Source organism: Drosophila albomicans, chromosome 3 (assembly GCF_009650485.2).
Source record: "Drosophila albomicans strain 15112-1751.03 chromosome 3, ASM965048v2, whole genome shotgun sequence".
Classification (NCBI taxonomy): domain Eukaryota; kingdom Metazoa; phylum Arthropoda; class Insecta; order Diptera; family Drosophilidae; genus Drosophila; species Drosophila albomicans.
The window spans coordinates 22137254-22159342 of NC_047629.2; the positions used below are offsets into that span (position 1 = coordinate 22137254).

Consider the following 22089-nt stretch of genomic DNA (forward strand, 5'->3'; position numbering starts at 1 on the left):
ATATGTTTTATTTGGCAGTTGGTAATATACTAAAAGTATAAAATGTATTCTAAATTTGCTGGATCATTTTTGTGCTTTCGCCGAACTGGTCACACTGACTAGTCGGTGGTTGAAAGTAGTCAAGTGCAGCAGCAGCGGGCGACGTTTTTTACCGCTGCGTAAACAAAATTTTTTGTTGATAAGAAAGATATTCTTTACATCGAATTAAGCAAGTTGAACGCGCATTGTGTATTAAAGACGTTAGTAAACTGTAGGTATTAATTAACTTACATTTGTGAACCCAGCTTACGACGTTGCTCCGTGCGTGAGTGTAAGTGCGTGTGCTTATGTGTGTGTGTGTCTCGGTCTCGGGCTGCGAAACCAAGTCGAGAAGATAGCCCGAAAAAACAGCAACAGAAGTTGTATCTGTCTGTCAACGTATTTTACACGATTAAAAGCAAACGCAATTGCAAAGGGCGCACACATAAAATAAAAACCGCTTAAGCCGTGAAATATAGATTGAAATTTATCAAACAAAACGGCAGGTGAAAAATATACAAAAAAAAAACACTCAACCATAAGTACGCAAGGAAAGAAGAAGCAGTAGCAATAACCCCAACTTTTAAGCAAAGGGCAAACAGCGAGCCACAAAAAATCTGTCGCAGGGCCAAAAAAAAGTGACGCATCACAAGCCGATTACAACAAATATATACGCAAAGGTAAACAACAATTTATATTGCAAAACTCTACTTGGATTTGAATGATTTTATGTATTTTGTGTTGGATTGATTAGTTCATTCATAAAAAGTCGCAACTCGCGATTTGCGACTTAGCAGCTGGCAGATGCCTTGGCCCCCTCGTCGCCACTTTCCTTTGGAGAACAGTTTTTTCAAAAATGGTGTTAAAAAAATAGAAATTTGTCGTAACCTAAAGAGTGGTTTCAGAATTCAACATTTCCAAACTTCTCAATCTTAATTTGATCAGTAAATTCCGTTGCTTCCCTTCCATGTCCTTATTCTCCAGCCTGAAAGCTGCAACTAAGCTTTAGCACTTTGGCGAATGGAAAAACAATAACAAGCCAATTTATGAACTTAGCCCGTTGAAGTCATTGAAATGCCAAAAGCAAAGCAAACCAAACCAAAGCAAAAAAAATAAATAAATAAATACGTTTGTATGTGTGTATATAAAAAACAATCAAAATAACTCGGTGACATCATTTTGACTAATCGCCAATTTTAGCATTTGAAAAACGGCGGCTGCTGCTGCTGCTGCTGCTCATTGCTGAGACCAAGCGCTGGGATGATGATGAGGCAATACCAACAGAACATAGGTGATAGGTTGGGGGTGGGAACGATGGGAAGTGTGTGGAGGGAAATCGGGAATCATTCTGGGCAATACGCCCGCTAATAGACAGACACGACCAAGCAGCAGGTGCCCAGAATCAGAGCCAGAGTTAAGCCGAGACGAGACGAGCCGAACAAAAGCCGAGCTTCCAACGAAGCGAACCGAGTGCTTGTTTTTGTTGTTGCACCTAGGTCGATCATGAAACTCGTGCGCTCATTTACGTGTGTCTGTGCGACCAGTTGATAATGGGAAATTTCACTTTCAATGCCGCTGTTCAGAAATGATTTGCATTTTCTAATACGCTGCGGCGCAAAGGCGTTTGACACCTTTGTTGCTCAATTTGTAGCACTCGTAACATTTAAATGTGATACACACTTTGTGGATGATGTGTGCGTAGGGTGTTAGGTATTGGAAGTTATCACAATGTGGACCATATGTTTACGCCCTGTTGTGGGCCATATGGCGAACATTTCTTGTGATTTCCCTCATGGATGTTAAGCTGCATCACCTGGCAAATAATGCGGCGCATTTATTTATTAAAATTATATTTATTTCTCATCGCTCACTTGACTGCGGATCACATTTGTGCAGCGTTTTAAATCTGGCTTTAATCTGTAGGCAAAGTGCGCTAAAAATAAACATACATCGCAACAGGGGAGGTGAGCGCGAGGGGGAGGGTGAGAGTGAGCTTTACGCTCCACTAGCTGGCAATCTCGTTAAGCCGGCTGTAATGGAATCGGGAACGGTCTTCAGTACATACGCCATACATGATTGAGTCTCGGCAATGGGCCATGCACACCTTTCTCCCTCTCTCTCTCTCCCCTCACTCTTCCCATGCAATTTATCAAAAGCAGATTTAGAGAAAGAGACGGAGGCGATGGAGGCGCACGTTGAATGCGATTACGGCATAAACGATTAATTTTATTGCATTTTGCCTTGTTGTGTATAAACTAATTAAAGCAATTTCCAATTGTGGCTCGTTAAAGCTTGGACGACAGAGACACCTATCGCCAGAGAAACGCAGGCGACGTCACCACACTCTTCTTGGCCACAGTCGCCGCCAAGTTAAGAGCCCAACAAGCCATCAACACAAAAGCGACTTCAAAGCAATTGTTGAATTGCCCTCGCGCCTCCAAAAGGGTTAATTGTGTGACCCGTCACCCTCTTTTTGCTAGCTCCCACAATTGCTCGTTCTGTCTCTCTCTCTCTCTCTCTCTCTCTCGCTTGCTCTTTCACTCGCCCTCTCTTTCTGTGTGTTGGTGGCGCTGTGGCGGCTTCTTTTGGACGCTTTTCATGAGATTTTCAATTTTTCACCGCACAAATATATTCTTTGTCTTTCGTCTCACTGACTTTTTGTGTGTAACAATTCATTTGTGCAAGAATGTTTATGTGGCTTTTGTTGTTATTGCTGCTGCTGTTATTGTTGTTGTTGTTGTTGGCGTCGTTGGTGGGTGCGCTCCCAATTACCAAGTGGTTCGTCCGTCCATCTCTGTTTCTCTGTGCGTGCTCCACTCTGGTCTTGTTCTTGTTTTTCTATGTCACGCCTCATTTAGCTTTCCACAACGTTTCCTGCCCTCAACAACAACGTGTCGCATGAAATATGTGGAGCATGTTCTTTACTTTTACTTGCCTCTTTGCCAGATTTCAAAATGCACAATTTTCCAGCTGGCACAGAATTAGTTGAAGGTACCAAAGTATGGTTACGTTTCCGTCCGCACTCCGTTCGTCTTCCGTCCTCCTCTTCAATTATTTTTCTCAGTTCTTCAGTAGCTCTGTATCTGTAAACTAGATCAAAAGACTTTATTGCGGTCACCGGCATTCTAGATTTCGTTCTATTTTGTATCAACTTCAATTAGTCTCAAAATGCTGACAGCTCGTTGGGTGCAAACAGACAACATAAATGTTGCAGCAGATGCAGTCACGGATAGCGAGTGGAAACATAGTTAAAAAATGTGCATTACCAAAAAAATGTTGAAGTATTTATGAAACACATAGCTCACATAAAAGCGTCCGAGAGCTAAGCAATTTAGCATATTTCAAAAAGCACATTATTCAGTCCAAAAGTTATTCAAAGGTCTAAGTAGAAATTGTAGCTGAATTATATTTAAACTTAAAACCATCTTTGAAATCTATGAATACAATCTCAAATCATATTCTTTAAAGCAACTTATTTACTCAATAGCTGCGAAAGCTCTTGAAACAATAACCTAGATAGCTCTTACACTCAACTGTAGAATCATATGAAAACAATTCATTTAGCAATGTTTAACATCTGGTTTATGGAACATGAAAGTAACCCATTTAATGAGCTGATTACAATAAATACAAATGTTTGCACAGATGTTATTACAAATTTGCATCTTCCATAAATCGATTGTCTTATAAACAATGCATAAAGATCGCAAAATGTGTAAACATTGAAACTATATCAAGTAATTAATGGTTTTCCGGTTTCGAGTTGTACGGAAATCAGTTTTCTCGATGATTGCTTGCAGTCAGCCAAACAGACAGAGAGACAGGTGTACTCTATAGTTATGCAGCCTTCTCATTTAATTGGTATTGATTGCTTTGGCATTCTCGACAAATACTCTTGACATGGTCAATAATGTCACAAACAGATATATAACTACTTATTGTTCGTTGTCACAGTTTGCATTCTAAATCTCATTATGAATTTATGTAAATGACATAAAAAAACGAAAGAAACTGTGCGGCTGGGCGACTTTTTAATACATTTTTATGCTCGACTGTCAAATATCTTGGTTTATTTTCAAAAAATATTAAAGCATTACAAATGTTTCTGGAAAAAACTTTAATATTAATATGTTTTTACTTAAAATAAAATAGAGACAGAGAAAGTTTTTAAATTAATAATATCTTTTAATCATATTAAAGTTGAGCTTATCAGAAAAATTCCTAAAGAAAAAATTGATTAAATAATTATGATTTGGTAATTATTAAAATAAATTGCTTTATGCTCCCTCTATGATCGAAGAATCTTTATAAATTCAACAGTATTCTGTAAGGAAAATAACACAAGACTATCTAAAATTCTAAATGAGTACCTAATTACTATTATTTTAAGTCTTATAGAAATTATCAGACTTACATACATACCAATATCATTATAAATTTAATTTAATTTAGTGTATATTTATTATTCAAATGTTCGAAAATTTCATAATTGAACGCTGAAAAGTTATTGAAATAAGAAATATAGAATAATTCTAGATTGGACATTCTTAATCATATATAACAACATATATATGTAGATGTGACAAAGAACACACCGTATAAGGTCATATATAAGAATATCACTTTCAACCTTTTAGTATAACCTAATTTATCTCTTTCATTTTATTTCATTTATTTCTTTCATTGTCAATGCGACATGTCGATTGACAAAGTGATGGGACTCTCTGCAAGGTTGTTTGCCCTTTCACTGAGCATTGGTAATAAAATGTGCTGGAACTTTGCTTTGGCAATCGTCTATATTTTCAACTTTGCTTGACATTTTTCCCGCATTGATTGCCTCAGGCTGTCTCTTATTCTCTCTCTCTCTCTCTCTCTGTCTCTCTCTTTATCTCTCTTTGTCTGCTGCATGTCGCAACCTCTTCGACTGCGTTTACAGCTCCCTGTGACCCGCCTTCTGGGCTGTCAGTTTACCTCGTTATAGCGCATTTGATTGACACGCCTTTGATTGCCAAAGTCGTAGCTGGAATCGTATGTTGAAAATTTGCTTCAACTCTTGTATCTAATGTCGGTGAGCATTATGCAATTTCTGCTCAGAGTCTAAGTATCTTATCGTTGGCTGCACAGATCGTTATCAACTTGTTTCCACTGATAATCGCTTTTATGGCTTGGCACTCGGTTTCGCTCGGTCGCAAGCAAATGCGAGAATCTTGCGTAGAGAGAAAATGGGTAGCTCTTTGCCTTTGCCTTTGCGGAATGATAATGAATCGTTAAATGAGAAAAGCTGCCCACGCTGCGGGCAAAAATGTAAAAATATTTGTCTTCCATGTCGTAAGCCACTTGGGACCCGAAAAACCGCCAACAGCCAGCATCGACCACTTGGCAGTCGTCATCGTTCTTGCCACATTGTGTATGTGTGCGTGGGCAGATGATGCTGCTGCATTGAGGGAATGGGAATGCAGTTTCCAACTTCAAATAAATACATCGAGTATATAAATGTAGAGAGAGAGTGAGAAGTAGTTTGTGTATTTATAGTGCTCAGCGTCTGCCGCAAGTTATTTGCTCCACAAAATTCAAAACAAAAAGTTTGAATGGCATAGCTGAGTGCGCACGACTTTGAAATACCCGCTAAACAATATTAAAGTATTATATACGCTCGAATTGTGGCTTGCCACTTAGTTATAACACCCTTTTACTCACTCGATACCGAGTCTTAAAACACATATTTATGTAGTTCCCTTTTTTGCTCCCCCGCCAAGAGCCAATAGCAATTTTTCAGTTGGCTTTTAGAGTATTGATGTAAAATGCTTTTGCATGTTTGCCATCCGTTTTTGTTTTGCAACTTGTTTAAACAATTAGCTGTTCGGTTCACAAATCTCTGAACTTTGTTTCTATATACATTTATGCGATATATGGCACCAGATCTATAAACATCCGAGCTCCGAGCTATGACATAGTTAATGCCCAATACACTTTCCATTAAAAATACTTTTTAAATATTTCGAGAAATAATTTCTTAGTTGTCACGAAATAATCTTGGGTATTTTTATGAGGCGTTTAATTTGAAAATAAATCATTATGAAAGTATAAGCAAATGCTTTTGAGCCGTCATAAGATTAATATTATATCATATTTTGTTGTCTACTTTCTATGTGTGTTGACTCATCAGATTGTTGCTGCCTTATCGAGAGATGCTTGACGTTATCATAACCTTACATAGTTTCAGGTTTTAAAGATGCGAACAGAGCGAGAACATGAGAGAAGAGATGTCATTAAAAACTTTGAGTTTTGTGTTGTTTTCCCTAAATCGCACGTTCTGCTCATCATCATTGTATATTAATAACAAAAATAGGCGTGACTGGGTCCAAATCTAACATTAATAATATTGTTTTGCAAAATGTTCGAAAGCCAAATAATTATTCAACTGGGCTAATTTTAAATGCTGATCAATAGAAAAGCCCCCCAGAGACTTTTCGATGCTTACAGCTTTATTTGTTAATTTATTAGTTTTGTTGTGCGATAATTTGAGAAGTTGTCACGCCTTTTGGGCCTGTTTATACTATATGTTTAATAAGTGCAATGCCAAGTACGGATATTATCTGCTCTGGACTACGTCATTTGTTTGGCATTTTCGAGTGCATTCATTTACCGAGTTGAGTACTGTACTGTGTGTATTTGCATAGCAGTGTGCATATATTTTTGTAACCTGAACTCACCTTAAAGCAGTCTGTATGGAATGCTAGATGTAAATTTCAATGTGGGCGTACCACGAGCCATTTTACAACAGCAGGTGTTGGGCTTGAACTCATATCTCATTGACGGTGACACTTTAACGAGAATCAATCAATCGTCAAAATAGAATAACTGAAATTTGAGAAAAACGCAAAGCAATAGCGGTATTTTCATCGCATTATAAACAGATTCATTTTGATAAAGATTCCATAACAAATAACACAAATAATTCAATAAGTGTTTAAGATTGCTAGAATTCCCTAGACAATTTTGCAAAATTGTGACTTTTCTGCGGGAGGAAAAAAAGTTGTATTCCCTTAGGTAATAAACATATCAATTTCTATTTAGATTTTTCCAAACTCTGAGAAAAATTTATAATAATTAATTTAGTAAGAGGTTTGGAACACAACAAATAATTTAACGAACTCCAGAAGACGTTAAGATATTTTCCTTGGCTACCAAATATGATTTCATCCTATTTATTTATTGTCTAATTTTACTGAGTATTTATAATTATTAATTTTACTTACGATGTTTGTTTTTTTCCAATTGTATGTTGAAGAAATAAATTTCAATTTTCTATTAAATATTCCATGAAATTTAAATAGTAAAATCTTAAGTCAATTTCCTTAAAACTTTTCTTAAATTGAATAGAAGTTGTAGGAAAGTTTTAAAAGTATTTTAAGTTAACAAATTTGTATATCAATTCAAATTGTCTTTATTATTTATGTTTAGAAATTCAAAGAGATTTTCAGAGTTTTATGTAAATTTCGCTCATGATTTTCAGCTTTTTCCAGTTGCATTTCTGCGAGTGTAGCGTTGTTTCAAATGGTATGCAGCTGATTTATGTATGCGCTGTACTGCGGCTGAATTCCTGACACTGTCAAGTGGCGTTTCGCCTAGAAATACTTTTATGTTGCGCCTTTAAAGCGGTCGCTGCACTTCAGCAAGCGACACTCTGTGTTAATCCTTGGGCTGTCGCCTAACGGTAACGCTGCTTTGTGGCCGTCTCTCGTCGCTCGTCCTGCCTGACGGAATGTGCATTTTCCATTATCCGCACTGTAGAGTTTACTTGAGTAGCACGAACTAAACCCCAGTCCAGAACCCAAACTCAAACCTCGACTCAAAGCCAAGTCAACTGTCCGTCTGACGATGCTCCCATTTCTGTGCATAATTACACTGCTCCCAGTCCCGTTCTCTGTTTCTCGCTGCCTTTCTTATTTTCTTTCCCTGACTCTCTCCTTCCATTTATCCCTTTGGTAAGCAAGCACTTGCTATGTGTTGACGGAGGACGATGACGTGCTTTGGCATCTCTAACTGGCACAGAACTTCCTGGCCTTCTTCTGCTTCTCCTTCTCCTCCTCCTGCTCCTTCTCACTTTAGTCCATTCTTTGGCTTGTGTTTAGTTTTTCTTTTGTCAGTGTGTGTGTGTTAGCAAGTTTGGCTGTTGTTGCTCATGAACTAATTTTATAGTGGTTTTCCATAATTAAGTATTCGAGGTGTTCCCAACTCTCACACTACCAATCAATTAGGACACGTTTAAACATGACTAATGGAGCTGAATTTCAATTCCAGAGCCCAAGTCATTCTCTCTTTCTTTCTCTCTCTCTCTCTGCCTCACTTTTCAATTAGCTCGTTGGATGTATTAGAGTGTGTGTGTGTATGTGTGTGTGTGTGCATGTGGCAATTGCAGTTGCACATTTCTGATTGCTGATGAAAAGCGATTTTCTCTGCAGCTTTTCCGACTTTCTTTGCGTTTCCACAATTTACCGTCGGGCCGACATGAGAGAAAAACAAAAGGTTATTGCACGGCCTGGCAATTTTCGATTATCATTCTTGCTTGACATGCAATGCTGATGATTGTTGTGTTTGTTGTTGTTGTTGTTATTGTGCTTGGTAGCTGCTGCTGTTGCTAATACCTCTACTCATGCGTTGCTCTGTGGGGTATGATTAGCTCGCATTTAATTTAATTTAAATATTATTTACTAAATTCACTTATGGGCGCACTTTTCATTTATTCAAGGCAGCAACTTATTTTTTTTAGTGAGTAACACGTTTGTGACTGACTTACAGATACTCTGTAGTCGTCACTGAATTACAATTTACATTTTAATTTATTTATTATTGTGAGTTGCTAAGAGTTATGAGTTTAATGATTAAAAGAGCAGATGATATGCTTTTTAAAGGGGCATGATAATAGCATATTAAGTCTGCGAACAATGCATTCAAATTGAAGATAATAAAATCCAATATTCAAATAAAGACTTTTATTTCTTCATTTGTGACTTATTCAATTTTTAAATGGTATTCAAATATGTTCAACTTTTTCAGTTGAAACTTTAGTTCCACATGAACTTTGTATTATAGATTGATTACTTACGATAAACGTTAAATGTATTAAAAAGTAATCAAAATTTAAAACTGAAGTAAATTTTTAAAATGGTTGAAAAAAAGTGTTGAGTCGAATTAGGAATTAATAATTAAACTTTCTTTAAGAGAATATGTGTTAAACATAAGAATTCAACGATTAGCTTTTGTGTTTAGCATATCAGCTTAGGTACTAACTAGTTTCTATAAACATAACTAAATAATGTCTTTACTATATATCTGCATGTACTGTGTTTCTATTGTATCCCAATTGCCTATAGAGAAACAGAATAGTGTATGCTTCTCTTCAGCTTGAATAAGGGAATAACCTCTACGTGAATCAAAGTGCTGCATGCGATGGCTCTTTAAGCAAATTAGCTTTAAAAATATATACATATATATGAATGTATATATATTTCTTAAACTTGGTATACTCCCAGTTGAGCAGCAGTCTTTGTCTGGCGATGTTTTCGCCCCCTTAGTTTTTTTCTTACGTTTGCTGTGGTCGCATTTTTCATTTCCCAATGGGGAAAGGTGAATTAACACGGAATAAACGGAACGTTTTCTCTCCACAACCGACGACTACCAGGTAGGAATTCCGAATTATGTGCCAGTTATCATCATCGTTGTGTTCGTCTGTTCACCATCGTCGTCGTCGTCTATTTGTTGTGCCTTTGATTTGCCGTGCACGCTAGCTCCAGGGCAAGGGAAAGGGAAAGGGTGGCGAAAGTTGGGCTTAGAGGAAGTTGGTTATGGACGGAATTGGTTAGGATTCACACAGGAATCGTGCCTTGGCGCTGCAAAAGCGGCTGCAACTTTTTTTTTTGCGTTGAGGCCAAAAACTTTGGAAATCTTTTGATGCAGGTGCCCAACAAGTCAGAGTTCCAACCACAGTTGTTGTTGTTGCTGTTGGTGTTTTTGGTGTTGCTCCAATCCTTGCGCTTTTCCCAGGTTGCTTGTTTGTTGTTGCTGCGCTTAAGGACGCTTTCAGCCAGCCATTTTTCATTTTTTTACCCCATGCGGTTGCAACTTTTTTTTCGTAAATTGTGCGAAGAACTGAGCTTAAAGTAGCCAAAGTGCCGTTCACCTGGGAATGCCGAAGAGGCAACATTTAACAATTCCCACAGCGAATCAATTTGAATTCCTTACGCACACACTCTCGCACATAACACACATGACTTTCATTTAATCAACGACCTATTTGCGCATTGCCTTGGCTCATTATCATCTTGGGCAAAGTTTCTTGCATATCCGCTCGTCACCTTTGACCTTATTTCTTTAGGGGGGGAGGATGACTCGTAATGAGGTTAAACATGCACTTGGCATTTTATGATGAGCAAAGTTCCGCATTTTGTTTGATCAAAGTTGTCAGAGTGAGAGAGCGAAAAGTGTCGGAGGCGACACTCGCTGAAACTTCTCGTATTGGAAAAGTTTTCCCTCTGCTACCTGAATATACATGTTGGTAGTAATCATGTAAATAGTGCCACTAAATCCATTTACATATTTACTTTGCTATTTATATTTATTACTCGCATTATTCACACATTTGATGCCGTGTTAACAATGGCGATATAAATACCACGAACTCAATTTGAATGCAATTTTACAATCCTCGTCAGCTGCCGCTGCTGTTGGAGATAAGCGCACACTTATCCTTATTTCAATCCCTAGCCGAATGGCAAACGGAATTTAATTTTATATGGAGCTGCGCTTTCGAGCTTTTCTCTGTTTGTTTTTTTTTTTCTTTGCTTTTGTTGTTGCGGTTTTCACCAAATCTCGGGACTGACACAAATGCTAAAGTGAGCGAAGAGCAAACAAGCGGTCAGCCTTGTGGGAAGGCCAAAACCAAACCAAACCCAACCAAAATGCCAGCCAACTACTATCAGACCGAACAGCGAGAACAGCAAGCACAGTGGTTGAAAGAAACTGACGGCAAAGTTAAATAGCCAAACTTCTTAGATTACTCTCTGGTGGAGCATTTCTTTTTACCAATTGCGTTTTGTGAGCCATTCGCAAACGTTTTTACTGCCTGTTTACGCGCATTTATAATACATAATTGCACGACTTTCAACGGGAAATAAGCTGCTTATTATTAAAACGTATAAATATATGCAGCTGCTTTAATTAAAGCACAATTCCCAATGGGGTTGTTATACCCGGCATTTCATTTCTAAAAAGGTGTGCTTGATTAGCCCTAAAGGTTGAGTTGAATAAGTAAAGATAACATTCCTACATAAGATGATTTCATTGAATTGAATTCAAACATATAATAAAGCATATTAGTGTCTTCTTTAACATTTAATTAAAATTCATTAACAGGTAAATTGAAATGCTTCTGTCGAGAACTTAAAACTGCAACTGTCATTATATGTATTCATTTCCGTATCGCTTTTAAATGTTTTTTGCAACACTTAACATTTGTGCTATCGTCAGCAATATAAATTATGATTTGCCTGCAAGCTTTTGTTTTTATGCAGTGCATAAATCAATATGTGCCACTGTCTGAGGTGGCTACTTGAAACGCACAGCAGCACACTCATACACTCATAGACACACACACTTACACATTCGCTGCACACACGAGACACGAGAGCAGCAGGATGTTGTCGCTCTGGGCGACTCTTGAAGCCGCCTCCCAAAATCGCCCTCCAATTGCTGCCTGCTGCCTGCTGCCGGCACTGCGCAATGCGTCTTGCACAGGAGCAGCAGCTGCCATCGTGGTCATAGTCGCTAACGTTGCCCAGCTTCATCCTCATCCTCATGCTCATATCCTCATCGTTGTCGACGTTGCCAAACTCGAAATAATTCAGCCAGGTTTCGTTGCATACTTTTGTGCGCAAATGTTTACACAGCTCGTAGCTCTCGTCCTTCATTCATTTTTCGGGCTCCAAGATGCAGCCAGCACACGCTGCAGTTGCATTGGTGTGTGATGATTGCACATGTGTGTGTGTGTGTGTGTGTACAATACATCTGTATGTGTATTGTGATATGTTGTTTAGCTGGCCTGGCCCACATCTGTCCTCGCCATATGTCTGTGCATATTTATACGAATCTGCTGTATGTGTCCTTACAAATGTATGTATGTATGTCGAACTGTCCATGCTCCATTTCAGTTCAGGGTCCATCATCAGTAGTTGCTTATGAGTCATCTCGGCGAGGCGTCATCCTGCTCGTCGTCAACTCAGTTGAACGATGTCATTTGGGGTTTCGCTGTTTTCGAAATTGAATTCCACTTTGGACATGCACTGAACGTTGATTGGCTGTTATCCTGTCCTGTGTTTGAGTTCTGTGGCAGGACGCTGTCCTGTCCTGTTCGAGTCCTGTCCTCTGATAACTTCTCTGCTGGGCGCGGCCGTCGTTGTCAACTCGTTTTCTCTGTGTGTGTGCGCTTCGCTCTGCGTCAGCAAATATGAGAAGTAAAGCAGCATTTAAATGAAGAATCCTGTTTAAATGTCCTCATCCCCGTCTCGCTTGCTGTTTCTTTATGTCCTCTGGCTGTACGTTATTTCCGTTGCCTTCTGTCAACTATGCTTTTACTGTGCCGCGCTGTCTGCCCTGTGCCTCGTGTCCCGTGCCCCGGGCTCCCCCTAAAATGCGTCATCACGTGCCGTCCTCATCTACAGCAAATTTGACACTGATGCCAAGGCAGACACTGGGCCCAGGCTCTTCAAAAAGGAAGAAGAAAACACGCTCCATACTCATGAAAATTCTAAAGAATCCATTGTTGTGTTGTGTAAGCAGCAGTGTAATTGAGCTTGCTTACTTCATATTACACATTGAAACTTGGGGAAATAACTCTGAAAAGTTGTATATATGCAAAAAAAAATATCAGCTTAAGAGGGTAGTTCTTGAATGGAAGTATACTATATATAAATATACTTTCATTGTGAGAATAATACAAGCAGAATTCTATGAATCGGATCGAAAGTGAGTCACAAGCGCTAGATAAAATGCGAAGTATTCGACGTATATAGCGCCTAAACCGGTTCAAAATTGATTCATAAATAAATCACGCAATATTTCTGAGTCATGTTTCGAACGAATTTCAAATATTTACATATATTAATTTATGTACATCACAATGTTTTATTAATAGAATGCAAACTAAGAACACAAAAGATTACAGTGATAATATTTTGTATTCATTGTAATTATTGCTGCGAACTTTTGTGTTCAATTATGTATAACACAAAAGTTTATTATTAGAAATGTATTCCCGGTGGGACGAAAAGAAGAGACAACAAAGATAATATTTAAATTAGCAGTGACAGCGCTTTACATCTAAAGCTCCTCCCACACAAGCTTCTCTGTCTCTTTCCTTGCTTAATTGTTGTAAGACACATTGGTCAAAGTTAACTTTATAATATATGTTTATACATACTTCAGTGATATTATGAACTGTAATATAAATAGTAGTATTTACATATTATTGAGTATTTTGACTCGCAGAAGTTATACATTGCGTATACGTAATAAACTTATTCAACTGCAAGACTAGTTACAAACCAAGCTGAAAAGTTCTCCCAAACTGTTGCTCGTTTTGTATATTTTTGCACCACTGTGCAAGCGGTTAAAACATCGGCCTGACGCTCTGCAAAGATGAGTTATGTTCACACACTCATTCAGCAGGATAATATCCTGTGTCTGTCCGTCCGCAACCCGTCCTGATGTGTGAATCACAAATAATGCAAAAAGACAACATAATAAATGGCCGACACTTTTGGTGACACTGCCAATGGGCCTCGGGACGCCTTTGGGGACACAATTCCACCGTTGCCAACTGCTGCTGCAACTGGAGAGCAAACAGAGATTTGGAATTGGAAACGAGCCGAGTCGACAAAAGCTGCCAGAGCAGCGGCGCCCTAACGGATCCGCTTCGATTAATTGGTTCTTCAAAGCGGATTACAAATGATTTAAATGATTTTAAAACTTTGGCGGGTTAATAAAATGGCAAACGGAAGGCACGAGCAATGTGGATGGCCAAAGGCAGCAGCAGATTGCTCTTTTGGCTCTGCCACAGGGAGATTGCCTCGGTCTCGGCCTCGGTCGGGATCAGGCGTGTGTGCGGTTGTGTCGCCAGCCAGTCGACAGACGACAGACGATGCTCTGTCTCGTGACAATGGAATATGTAATAAAAAAATGCGGCATTGTGTTGAGCACGGGGAAGTCGACAGTCGACAGTCGACACACAAGCGGAAGTGCGCGTAGGAGTCGAAGGAGGTTGGTGGCGTATTCCCTCTAGAAGTGCTGACAATCCGTTGGAGGAAACTGTTGGATTGGTTTGCCAGTCTCTTTCTCTCTATCTCTCTCTCTGGGTCTCTCTTTGGGATGCTCCTTTTGCCAATCGCTGTCGCCTTGTTGCGGCTGATGTTTATGGCACAAAGCTGATGATGTTGTCGGCGATGTCCTCGTTGTGTGCCGTCGCCTGATGACCCAGTTAGCTCTGGGATTGCGGCTGCTCGTGGCAAAGCCCGACGGAGTGTGAGAGTGGGAGAGAAGAGCAACATAAGCGTTATTATTTATGCGTTAATTAAATATTCCGTATACACATGTTTATAAGCACCCACAACATGTTTACAGCAAGAGCGCGCAAGCCATTGGAAAGAGGTGGCAGAGAGAGAATGAGATAGAGAGCGCGAGCAGAAAGAGACAGCGTTCGCATTAAGCTATAAAGGAGGCCATCTTTAAGCCCCATAAAATACACGAGACACACCCGTAAATTGAAGACAACCGGCGAAAGTTCATAAAATATTTCAATTTATGATAGTTCTCAAGCATGAGATTATGATATTTACGCCAACTTTTATGCACATATTAAGACTAACGAAAACGTTGAGCCAAATTACATATCTAATCATGTGCTGGACTTTACTACGAAAGAGTATCTCAGCGTCGCAATAACTAATCTATAATTACTTCTTAGATGAACAACATTTGGGCTAAGCAAAGTCAAGCATTTCTTGACATAAGCTGATAAGCTGCACCTGAGTTAAATATAAAGGTTGCTCATTCTATTTCTGAAAGTCCTTAGAAATGTAGTTGCTCATAATAGAGATTTTGACCGACTTAATGTACGTTAACTCCAAGCATGTCACCTTTAACAAATAACAAAGTTGCAGTCGAGTGTGCTCGACTATAAATACCATATTGTCAACCTAAGCAATTAGACCAAACATCCATAGCTCTTGAATAACTTCAAAGTTTTTCATTTGATCCCAACCAAATTTGCTATGAACTCTTCCACAATTGCTGAAAGAAGATATACACAGTTTAAGGTATCTCATCTATCCCAACTTTATAATAAACTCAATTCAAATGCGGTCATCACACAAGATATATTTAGAATAATTGTTGCGAAATTCAATGCGCAAATAAAGGGTCTCATAGAGTAGAGTAAATGAAGCAAACGAGGTCGTTATCACACAGTCTGTTGCATCTTTGAGATGTGCAATCCAACTGATTAACAGTTGTTTGTGAATTGGAGGCGTGTAAATGGTTGCTTATTTGTCTCTCTCTCGCTTTTGTTTGGCTTATTGCAGAGTTGAAACATGATGGAGCTGGAGCCACGCGTGGCCATACTGCAGGATTTGCGGCTACAGACATTCGATTCGATACGTTTCGCATCCTATCGCACTGCCTCCAAGTTGCGCTACATACAGAAGTCCACGAATTTGCATTTGGTGGACATTTGGAATGTCATTGAAGCATTTCGCGAGAATGGCCTGAACACGCTTGAGCCACAGAGCGAGGTGAGCGTCGCGCGGCTGGAGACACTCGTCTCCTCGTTGTATCACAATCTGAACAAGCGACTGCCAACGGCACAGCAAGTGCCCGTGGACTCCAAGGCGGGTCTATTGCTCAACTGGCTGCTGGCCGCATACACAACGTGAGTGCTAAGCTATACTACTTAAGACACTACAATTTTGATATTAAATGATCTTTTGCAGCACTCTTAATAGCATTACTAATCATTTCTATCAATTGCAGTGACAACTCGGGCAAAATTCGTGTGTTTTCCATTAAAGTGGCCCTGGCTACCATGTGCTCTGGCAAGCTGGTGGATAAGCTCAGATGTAAGAGTAGTGATTACTTAAAAGAGACAACTATAAACTAAATTCAAACCCCTTTCTTTTGACAGATATCTTTTCACAGATTTCCGATGGCGCTGGCCAATTGGTGGCCTGGAAGTTGAGCGAGTTTCTGCGCGAAGTGCTGGCATTGCCCGCTGCTGTTTATGAATCACCCACATTCCATTACAAGGAGGGACTTGAGGAGGAGATCTTTCCGGCGGAGAATAAGGTCACAGTGAACGATTTCATGGCAACACTTATGTCTGAACCGGGACCATCGTGTCTCGTTTGGCTGCCGTTGCTGCATCGGTTGGCCACCGTTGAGACTATTGTGCATCCGACGATCTGTTCTGTTTGCCATAAGGAAAACTTCACTGGATTTCGTTATCGTTGTCAGCGGTGTCACGCCTACCAGTTGTGCCAGGAGTGCTTTTGGCATGGCAAGACATCGCTGAACCACCAAAACGATCACGAGGTCAAGGAGTACTCGAGCTACAAGTCGCCCAGCAAACAGATTGGTCACTCCTTGCGCAAGAGCTTCCGATGCGTGCCCGAGAAGACGACGCAAGTGTTGCCACGATTCCCCGACCAGCCCGAAAAGACCCTCAATCTATCGCACATTGTGCCACCATCGCCATTGCCATCGCACAACGGTTTCTCCGATCCGGCGTTGGGGCATTTGCATGGACCCGGTCCGGGACCGGGGCATGGCGGCATCTTTGATCGTTCCAGCACGCTGGATTCGCGGGCCACTGGACGCAGCCTGGACACAACAATGTCACGTGTGGCCGCCGCCTCGGCCAACGATGAGGAGCATCGTCTAATTGCCCGCTATGCAGCGCGCTTGGCGCAGGAGAATCGCGCAGTGAGTATTTGAGTATAACTAGAAATGATTCATTAATCTCATGTTATTCTTTCCTGTTTATTACAGCCTTCGAACATGCCTAATGCGGAGAGCATCACGCCCATTGGCACAGACAATTCGCGTGCGCAACGCGAACTCATCGCCCAGCTGGAGTCCAAGAACAAGGAGATTATGCGTGAGATTGCGCGCCTGCGTCGCCAGCAGGAGACTGAGCAAATGGCGCCCGAGAATCCGGCGCTCATCAACGAGCTACGCGCACTGCGCCAGCGCAAGGGCGAACTCGAGGGTCACCTGGGTGCGCTGCAGGACTCGCGGCGACAGCTCATGGAGCAGCTGGAGGGCCTAATGCGTATGCTCAAGAATCAACAGACTGCCTCGCCACGCTCGACGCCCAATTCTAGTCCTCGCTCGGGCAAATCTCCACCTATGCCCGGCGGCGGTGGCTCAGCAGCGGCAAATGCAGCTGCAGCTGGCGCCGGTGTGTTGGGCACATCGCCGATGAGTGCGCTGCATGCCCAGCAGCTGCAGCAAATGCAACAGCATCCGATGCTGCGCTCGACACAGCAACAACTGCTGCAGGCTCAGCAGTCGCAACAAGCCGCGGCGGGCATGCCCGGCCATGCTCCATTCAGCCAGAGTCAACTGGAGCAGCTCAATCAGATTAGCAGCGATATGCGCAGCGCCTTTGCCGCCAATGGCAGTGCAAGTAAGTATCCGAAAGCAGGATGAGATTAACCAACATCTTAACTGGGAGGCGAGGGCAATGCGATCATGTTGAGTTTTGTTTAGGTTTGATTGTTAGGCTTATCCAAATCAACTTGTCTAATATGTAACGTATATTCTCCACTCTATTTGATAAATAACAACAAATACAAAATACGTATCAACCAATAATACACTTGAACACCACCGCTCTCCACTGAACGCCACCGCAACTCTCACACACGCCACTAAGCCACTGATCCACCACTTCACACACTTCACTTGGGAGGTGCACGCGTGTCACGAGCGAGAGTATAACTCAGAAAGAGCAACGCAATTTGAAATTCAATTTAAATTTAAATTGACAAATTAAATAAACTTAAAAGCAAAATTGGTTGATTCAAAATTAACAGTGTTTAGAAAATGTAAACTTTCGATTGACTGCCCAAAAGAAAAATCGCAATAGAATCAAATTTGATTTCTTATATTCACTGTTTACTAACAAATAGATCTTTACTTTTAAGTATTGTAAACTGTCCAAGATCAGACAGTCTGTAAATCGCTTAAGCAATCTTATTGAATGGTTCAATTTCATTCGAAATTATCTCCTAAAACTAAGGATAATCATTGCTTATATTGTTAATATTAGTGTTGAGCGAAAGTTTTGATTGATTGGCTGTATTCAAAATTTGTTTGATTCGGGACACGACTGCACTTCTCTGTGAAGTTCACACACAGCCTCAGTTCACCGTAAAACAAATCTCTCGCTTTATATGTATATGGCTTCACACAGCCCCACCGCCACTTATGGGCAGTGCTAATCCAAATGCCGATGCGGAGCTGAATGAAGCAGCCGACAACATAACATCGGCGATATCGACGATGGTCAGCGATTTGAATGCAGGTAAATCGCCGGGATTATCGCACATCAACAAACTGCCACAATCAATCAGTCAATCAATCGAATCAAAATATTACTTACCCGCTCGCTCTCTATAATTTTTTTTTTTTTCATTCTGAATCTCTGCTGAATCCTCTGCTCTGCTGTTGCTCCTCCTGAACCAGATGCTTTTTATATAAAAAATATTAAATATATAATATTTATATACAAATATTGGAATATTGCACTTGCTGACTGCACACTGAGGCTTCTAGAGCTGTTAGTTATGTTATGGCACCCAAAGTAGTTGAAAACACCGCTTCTAGAGCTGCTAGAACGCACCAGCAATTGAAATCCGCCGATCACCACTTGATCATACCCTTAAATGGAATGTTCTCTATATGCTTAACATGTCTCTCTCTCTCTATCTATGTGTTCTGTGTGTGCTTTCTTTTTGCGTGTGTGTCTTGGCCTTGTGTGTGTTTTACAGGACAAGGAACAACAAACTCCTTGGCACAGGCGCGTTTCATACTGCCGTTGGGTAAGTCATCGCCGACTCCGATTCCAACAACGATCTCTCGACCTCTACTGCGAATCCAAACCAGATTTGTCCCCCCTCCCAAGTGGCGCTCTCGTTGTCTTTTATTTGACTTGTTTTTCGTTTTTTTGACTTTGTTTTTTGTGATTTTAGATTATTTCCCAAATAGACGGCATAAGAAAAAATGCTGCAAATGTTGAGTTGATGTTCAGTTTGTGTCGTTGTCGTTGCTTATAATTTTCATCCTTTGTTTGTATGCACCACCTAATCATCCAACGCAACCACCAAAACCACCCCATGCTCTCTCGTAAGAGTATCGCCACATTGAGGGCGGCGAGTCCCCAACATCGTCTGCTGGCTCTGCCTCTGACTGCAATTGCCAGGTGTACGAGCAAAGCTTTTGCGCTGGCGAGGATTACGAGTGCCAGGGCGCCGTTGCTGCTCCTGCTGATCCCTTTAATGATGTCAATGTTTGTAATGATGATGAGCTCTTGTCGCCCATACAATTCGACTACAATTTTGGCCAGAGCGATGAGCAGTCTCAGGTGAATCGTATACTCGGCTATCGTCATCATCCCGAGCTCTTCATTGACGACGATCAGGCCGGATTTCCGGCACTGCACGAGATCGGTGAGACAATCGATGAACTGCAGTTGATAATGCACGCTTACATTATGAAATATAGTCTCAATATCTGAATATATGCGTCATACATAAAATGTAATCCAGTTTGTAGGTTTTACACACACACATCGTTCAGGTAAAATATATCAAGTTTACCAATTTATTACAATATTATTGCCTCTAGATCGAATCATCTCTCAACCAAGTAGTCTCGTTGCGATCTCATCTCCTTGGATCTCTCCTGAAAATTTGATATGTTTGAGAACTGATGATTAGTTAATTCAACTACATCTATTCAATCGGCGAATATCGACTCCATTATCTCAATTTTTCGGTCTCTCTCTCTCTCTATTCTCTGTCCACTCTCCAAGCATTCTCAGAGATACATTACCATTCAAATAAATCTATCTAGATAATAAGGTATCTTGTATCTACTATAAATGTAACTGTATCTGCGAGTATTTAGACTGTTTATCACGTTGGTTGCTCGTTTTAAAAGTCAAAAAGGATTAGCATTTGATTAACGATTCGAGTGTGTTTAAGTACTGATGTTTGTGCACCTTGATACAATTTCAGATTTCGACGAATCTCAATCATATAATCCCGAATGGAATGAAAAGGTAACGGATTTCCCCATGAAATCCTAATTGATGTTGATTGATATAATTATCTATTGCTATCGTTGTTGTTGTTCTTGTTGTTCTTTTTTTGTATTTTCCTTTTGATTTTCTTTTTTACACATGCACTCAAACAAATATCTATATAGCTTGTGTAGTTATTTTTGGAAGAGTTGAACTTCAACGTATCTTAATATAATAATCAAATAAATACTTTTTGGTTTTCACTCTTGAATATTGCATGCCACAGTATAGAGTTTTGGGTATTCCCACTATATTAGACATATCTATTCATTCTCTATTCAATTGTATTAATTTGAATGTGATTCTATTTTACAGGCAAATGCGAATAGCCAGTGGCAGGAGCAGTTTGCACAATGGAGTCTTAATTCACAAAAGAACTAAACAATCTGGTGTGGACCTACGATTATTGGGGTTTATCGGGCGGGTGCAGCCCGCTTAGCTTTTTATTATACTTAAATCTTATGTTGATCTAGAGCAATTTATTTATTGACTACTTTAGTCCTATCTACACACACACACTATCTCTTAAACATTTTAATTTATTTCACTTTGCGGTGTATATGTTAGCGGGCATTATAAACAGAAAAAAGTTGATGAAGATGAAGAAAAGAAACCTACTTATAATCATTATATACGTACACTTAATTATATTGTATGACAGACACAGGAAATCTGTACGATGGAAAGACTTGAATTTGAAGTCGCAAATCTCCGAGAATCTCTCGTATCCATTTTTTAAGTTAAGCTCCATGAATCGTAATTTGCTATTCGATTTTTTAAACGCGCTTTATTGCACGAGGAAGTTGTGCAACTATTTATTACATATTTAACAAACAAAATGAAAATCAAACACATAATACAAAATACTATATATAGACAACATTTATGTACTTAAAACTAGCAACTTGTTGAAATACCTAAAAATCAAATTCTAAATGCTGATTCCTGTCATTTTCCCTCCCAGAACAGCAGCAGAACAATAAATAATAAACAACACTTTGATATACGATATAAATCTAGATTCAACTGATAATTACTAAAACAAAAAAAAAAAAACAAAATAATAAAACAATACGAGTATGCAATCTTTAGCCAGGAACTATGCGGAGTTAATATAACATAACTAGAAAAACTTTCCAAAGTTTACACAATATTTTTGGGAATCGTGAATTTTATGTTAGACGCTGAGTTTAATTTTTAGTATTTGTATTTACATCAAGTTTTTAGACGTTATACGACATCCAGGAAACCAATGTTAAAACTCAACTTGAACAGTGTCATGTCGATACTATTTATATTATTATTATCGATTTAAAATATGCATTCATTCAAAATGTTATACAATATAATCGCAATGCATAAAGCACAGAAAGATGAAAAAAGAAATCAACAAAACGGAAACAGACATTTATAGAAATTAAACATAATTAACCACTGAATAATGGAGAATATTACAAAAAAGAAAAGTAAATAAAAATACATTTTAAACAACTCTAAGAAAATGTTTCCGTTTATTCAAAACGTAACGTATGTTACGTGCATTGCCAGAGCAGCGCAAACCGGTTTTATTGCATTGGTACATATGTTACTAACAAAGCAGTAACATTATGTTAGCTGAAGTTTTGGTACATTTTTTCCCAAATGTGGTACATTTT

At 39.6% G+C, this 22089-nt stretch overlaps 1 protein-coding gene across 6 annotated transcripts; it reads left to right on the top strand.

The window, feature by feature from the left end:
• The first annotated feature begins 76 nt into the window (after positions 1–76).
• Positions 77–21501, top strand: LOC117571894 (dystrobrevin beta). Of its 6 annotated transcripts, none has more exons than XR_004572483.2 (10): positions 77–698; positions 15654–16000; positions 16102–16187; positions 16253–17049; positions 17116–17755; positions 18545–18655; positions 19122–19172; positions 19482–19929; positions 20370–20413; positions 20750–20782. XR_004572483.2 is itself a non-coding variant. In XM_052005378.1 (10 exons), the coding sequence occupies exons 2-10, from the start codon at positions 15663–15665 to the stop codon at positions 20813–20815; spliced, it is 2451 nt and encodes an 816-aa protein (XP_051861338.1). In that variant the 5' UTR covers positions 77–698; positions 15654–15662; the 3' UTR covers positions 20816–21501. The 6 variants fall into 6 exon arrangements, 5 of the variants coding, with proteins under 5 accessions (XP_051861338.1, XP_034110252.1, XP_034110251.1 ...); XM_052005378.1 differs by having other exon boundaries at positions 19482–19799; positions 20750–21501; XM_034254361.2 differs by lacking the exons at positions 20370–20413; positions 20750–20782 and having other exon boundaries at positions 79–698; positions 19323–19555.
• The last annotated feature ends 588 nt before the right edge of the window (positions 21502–22089 follow it).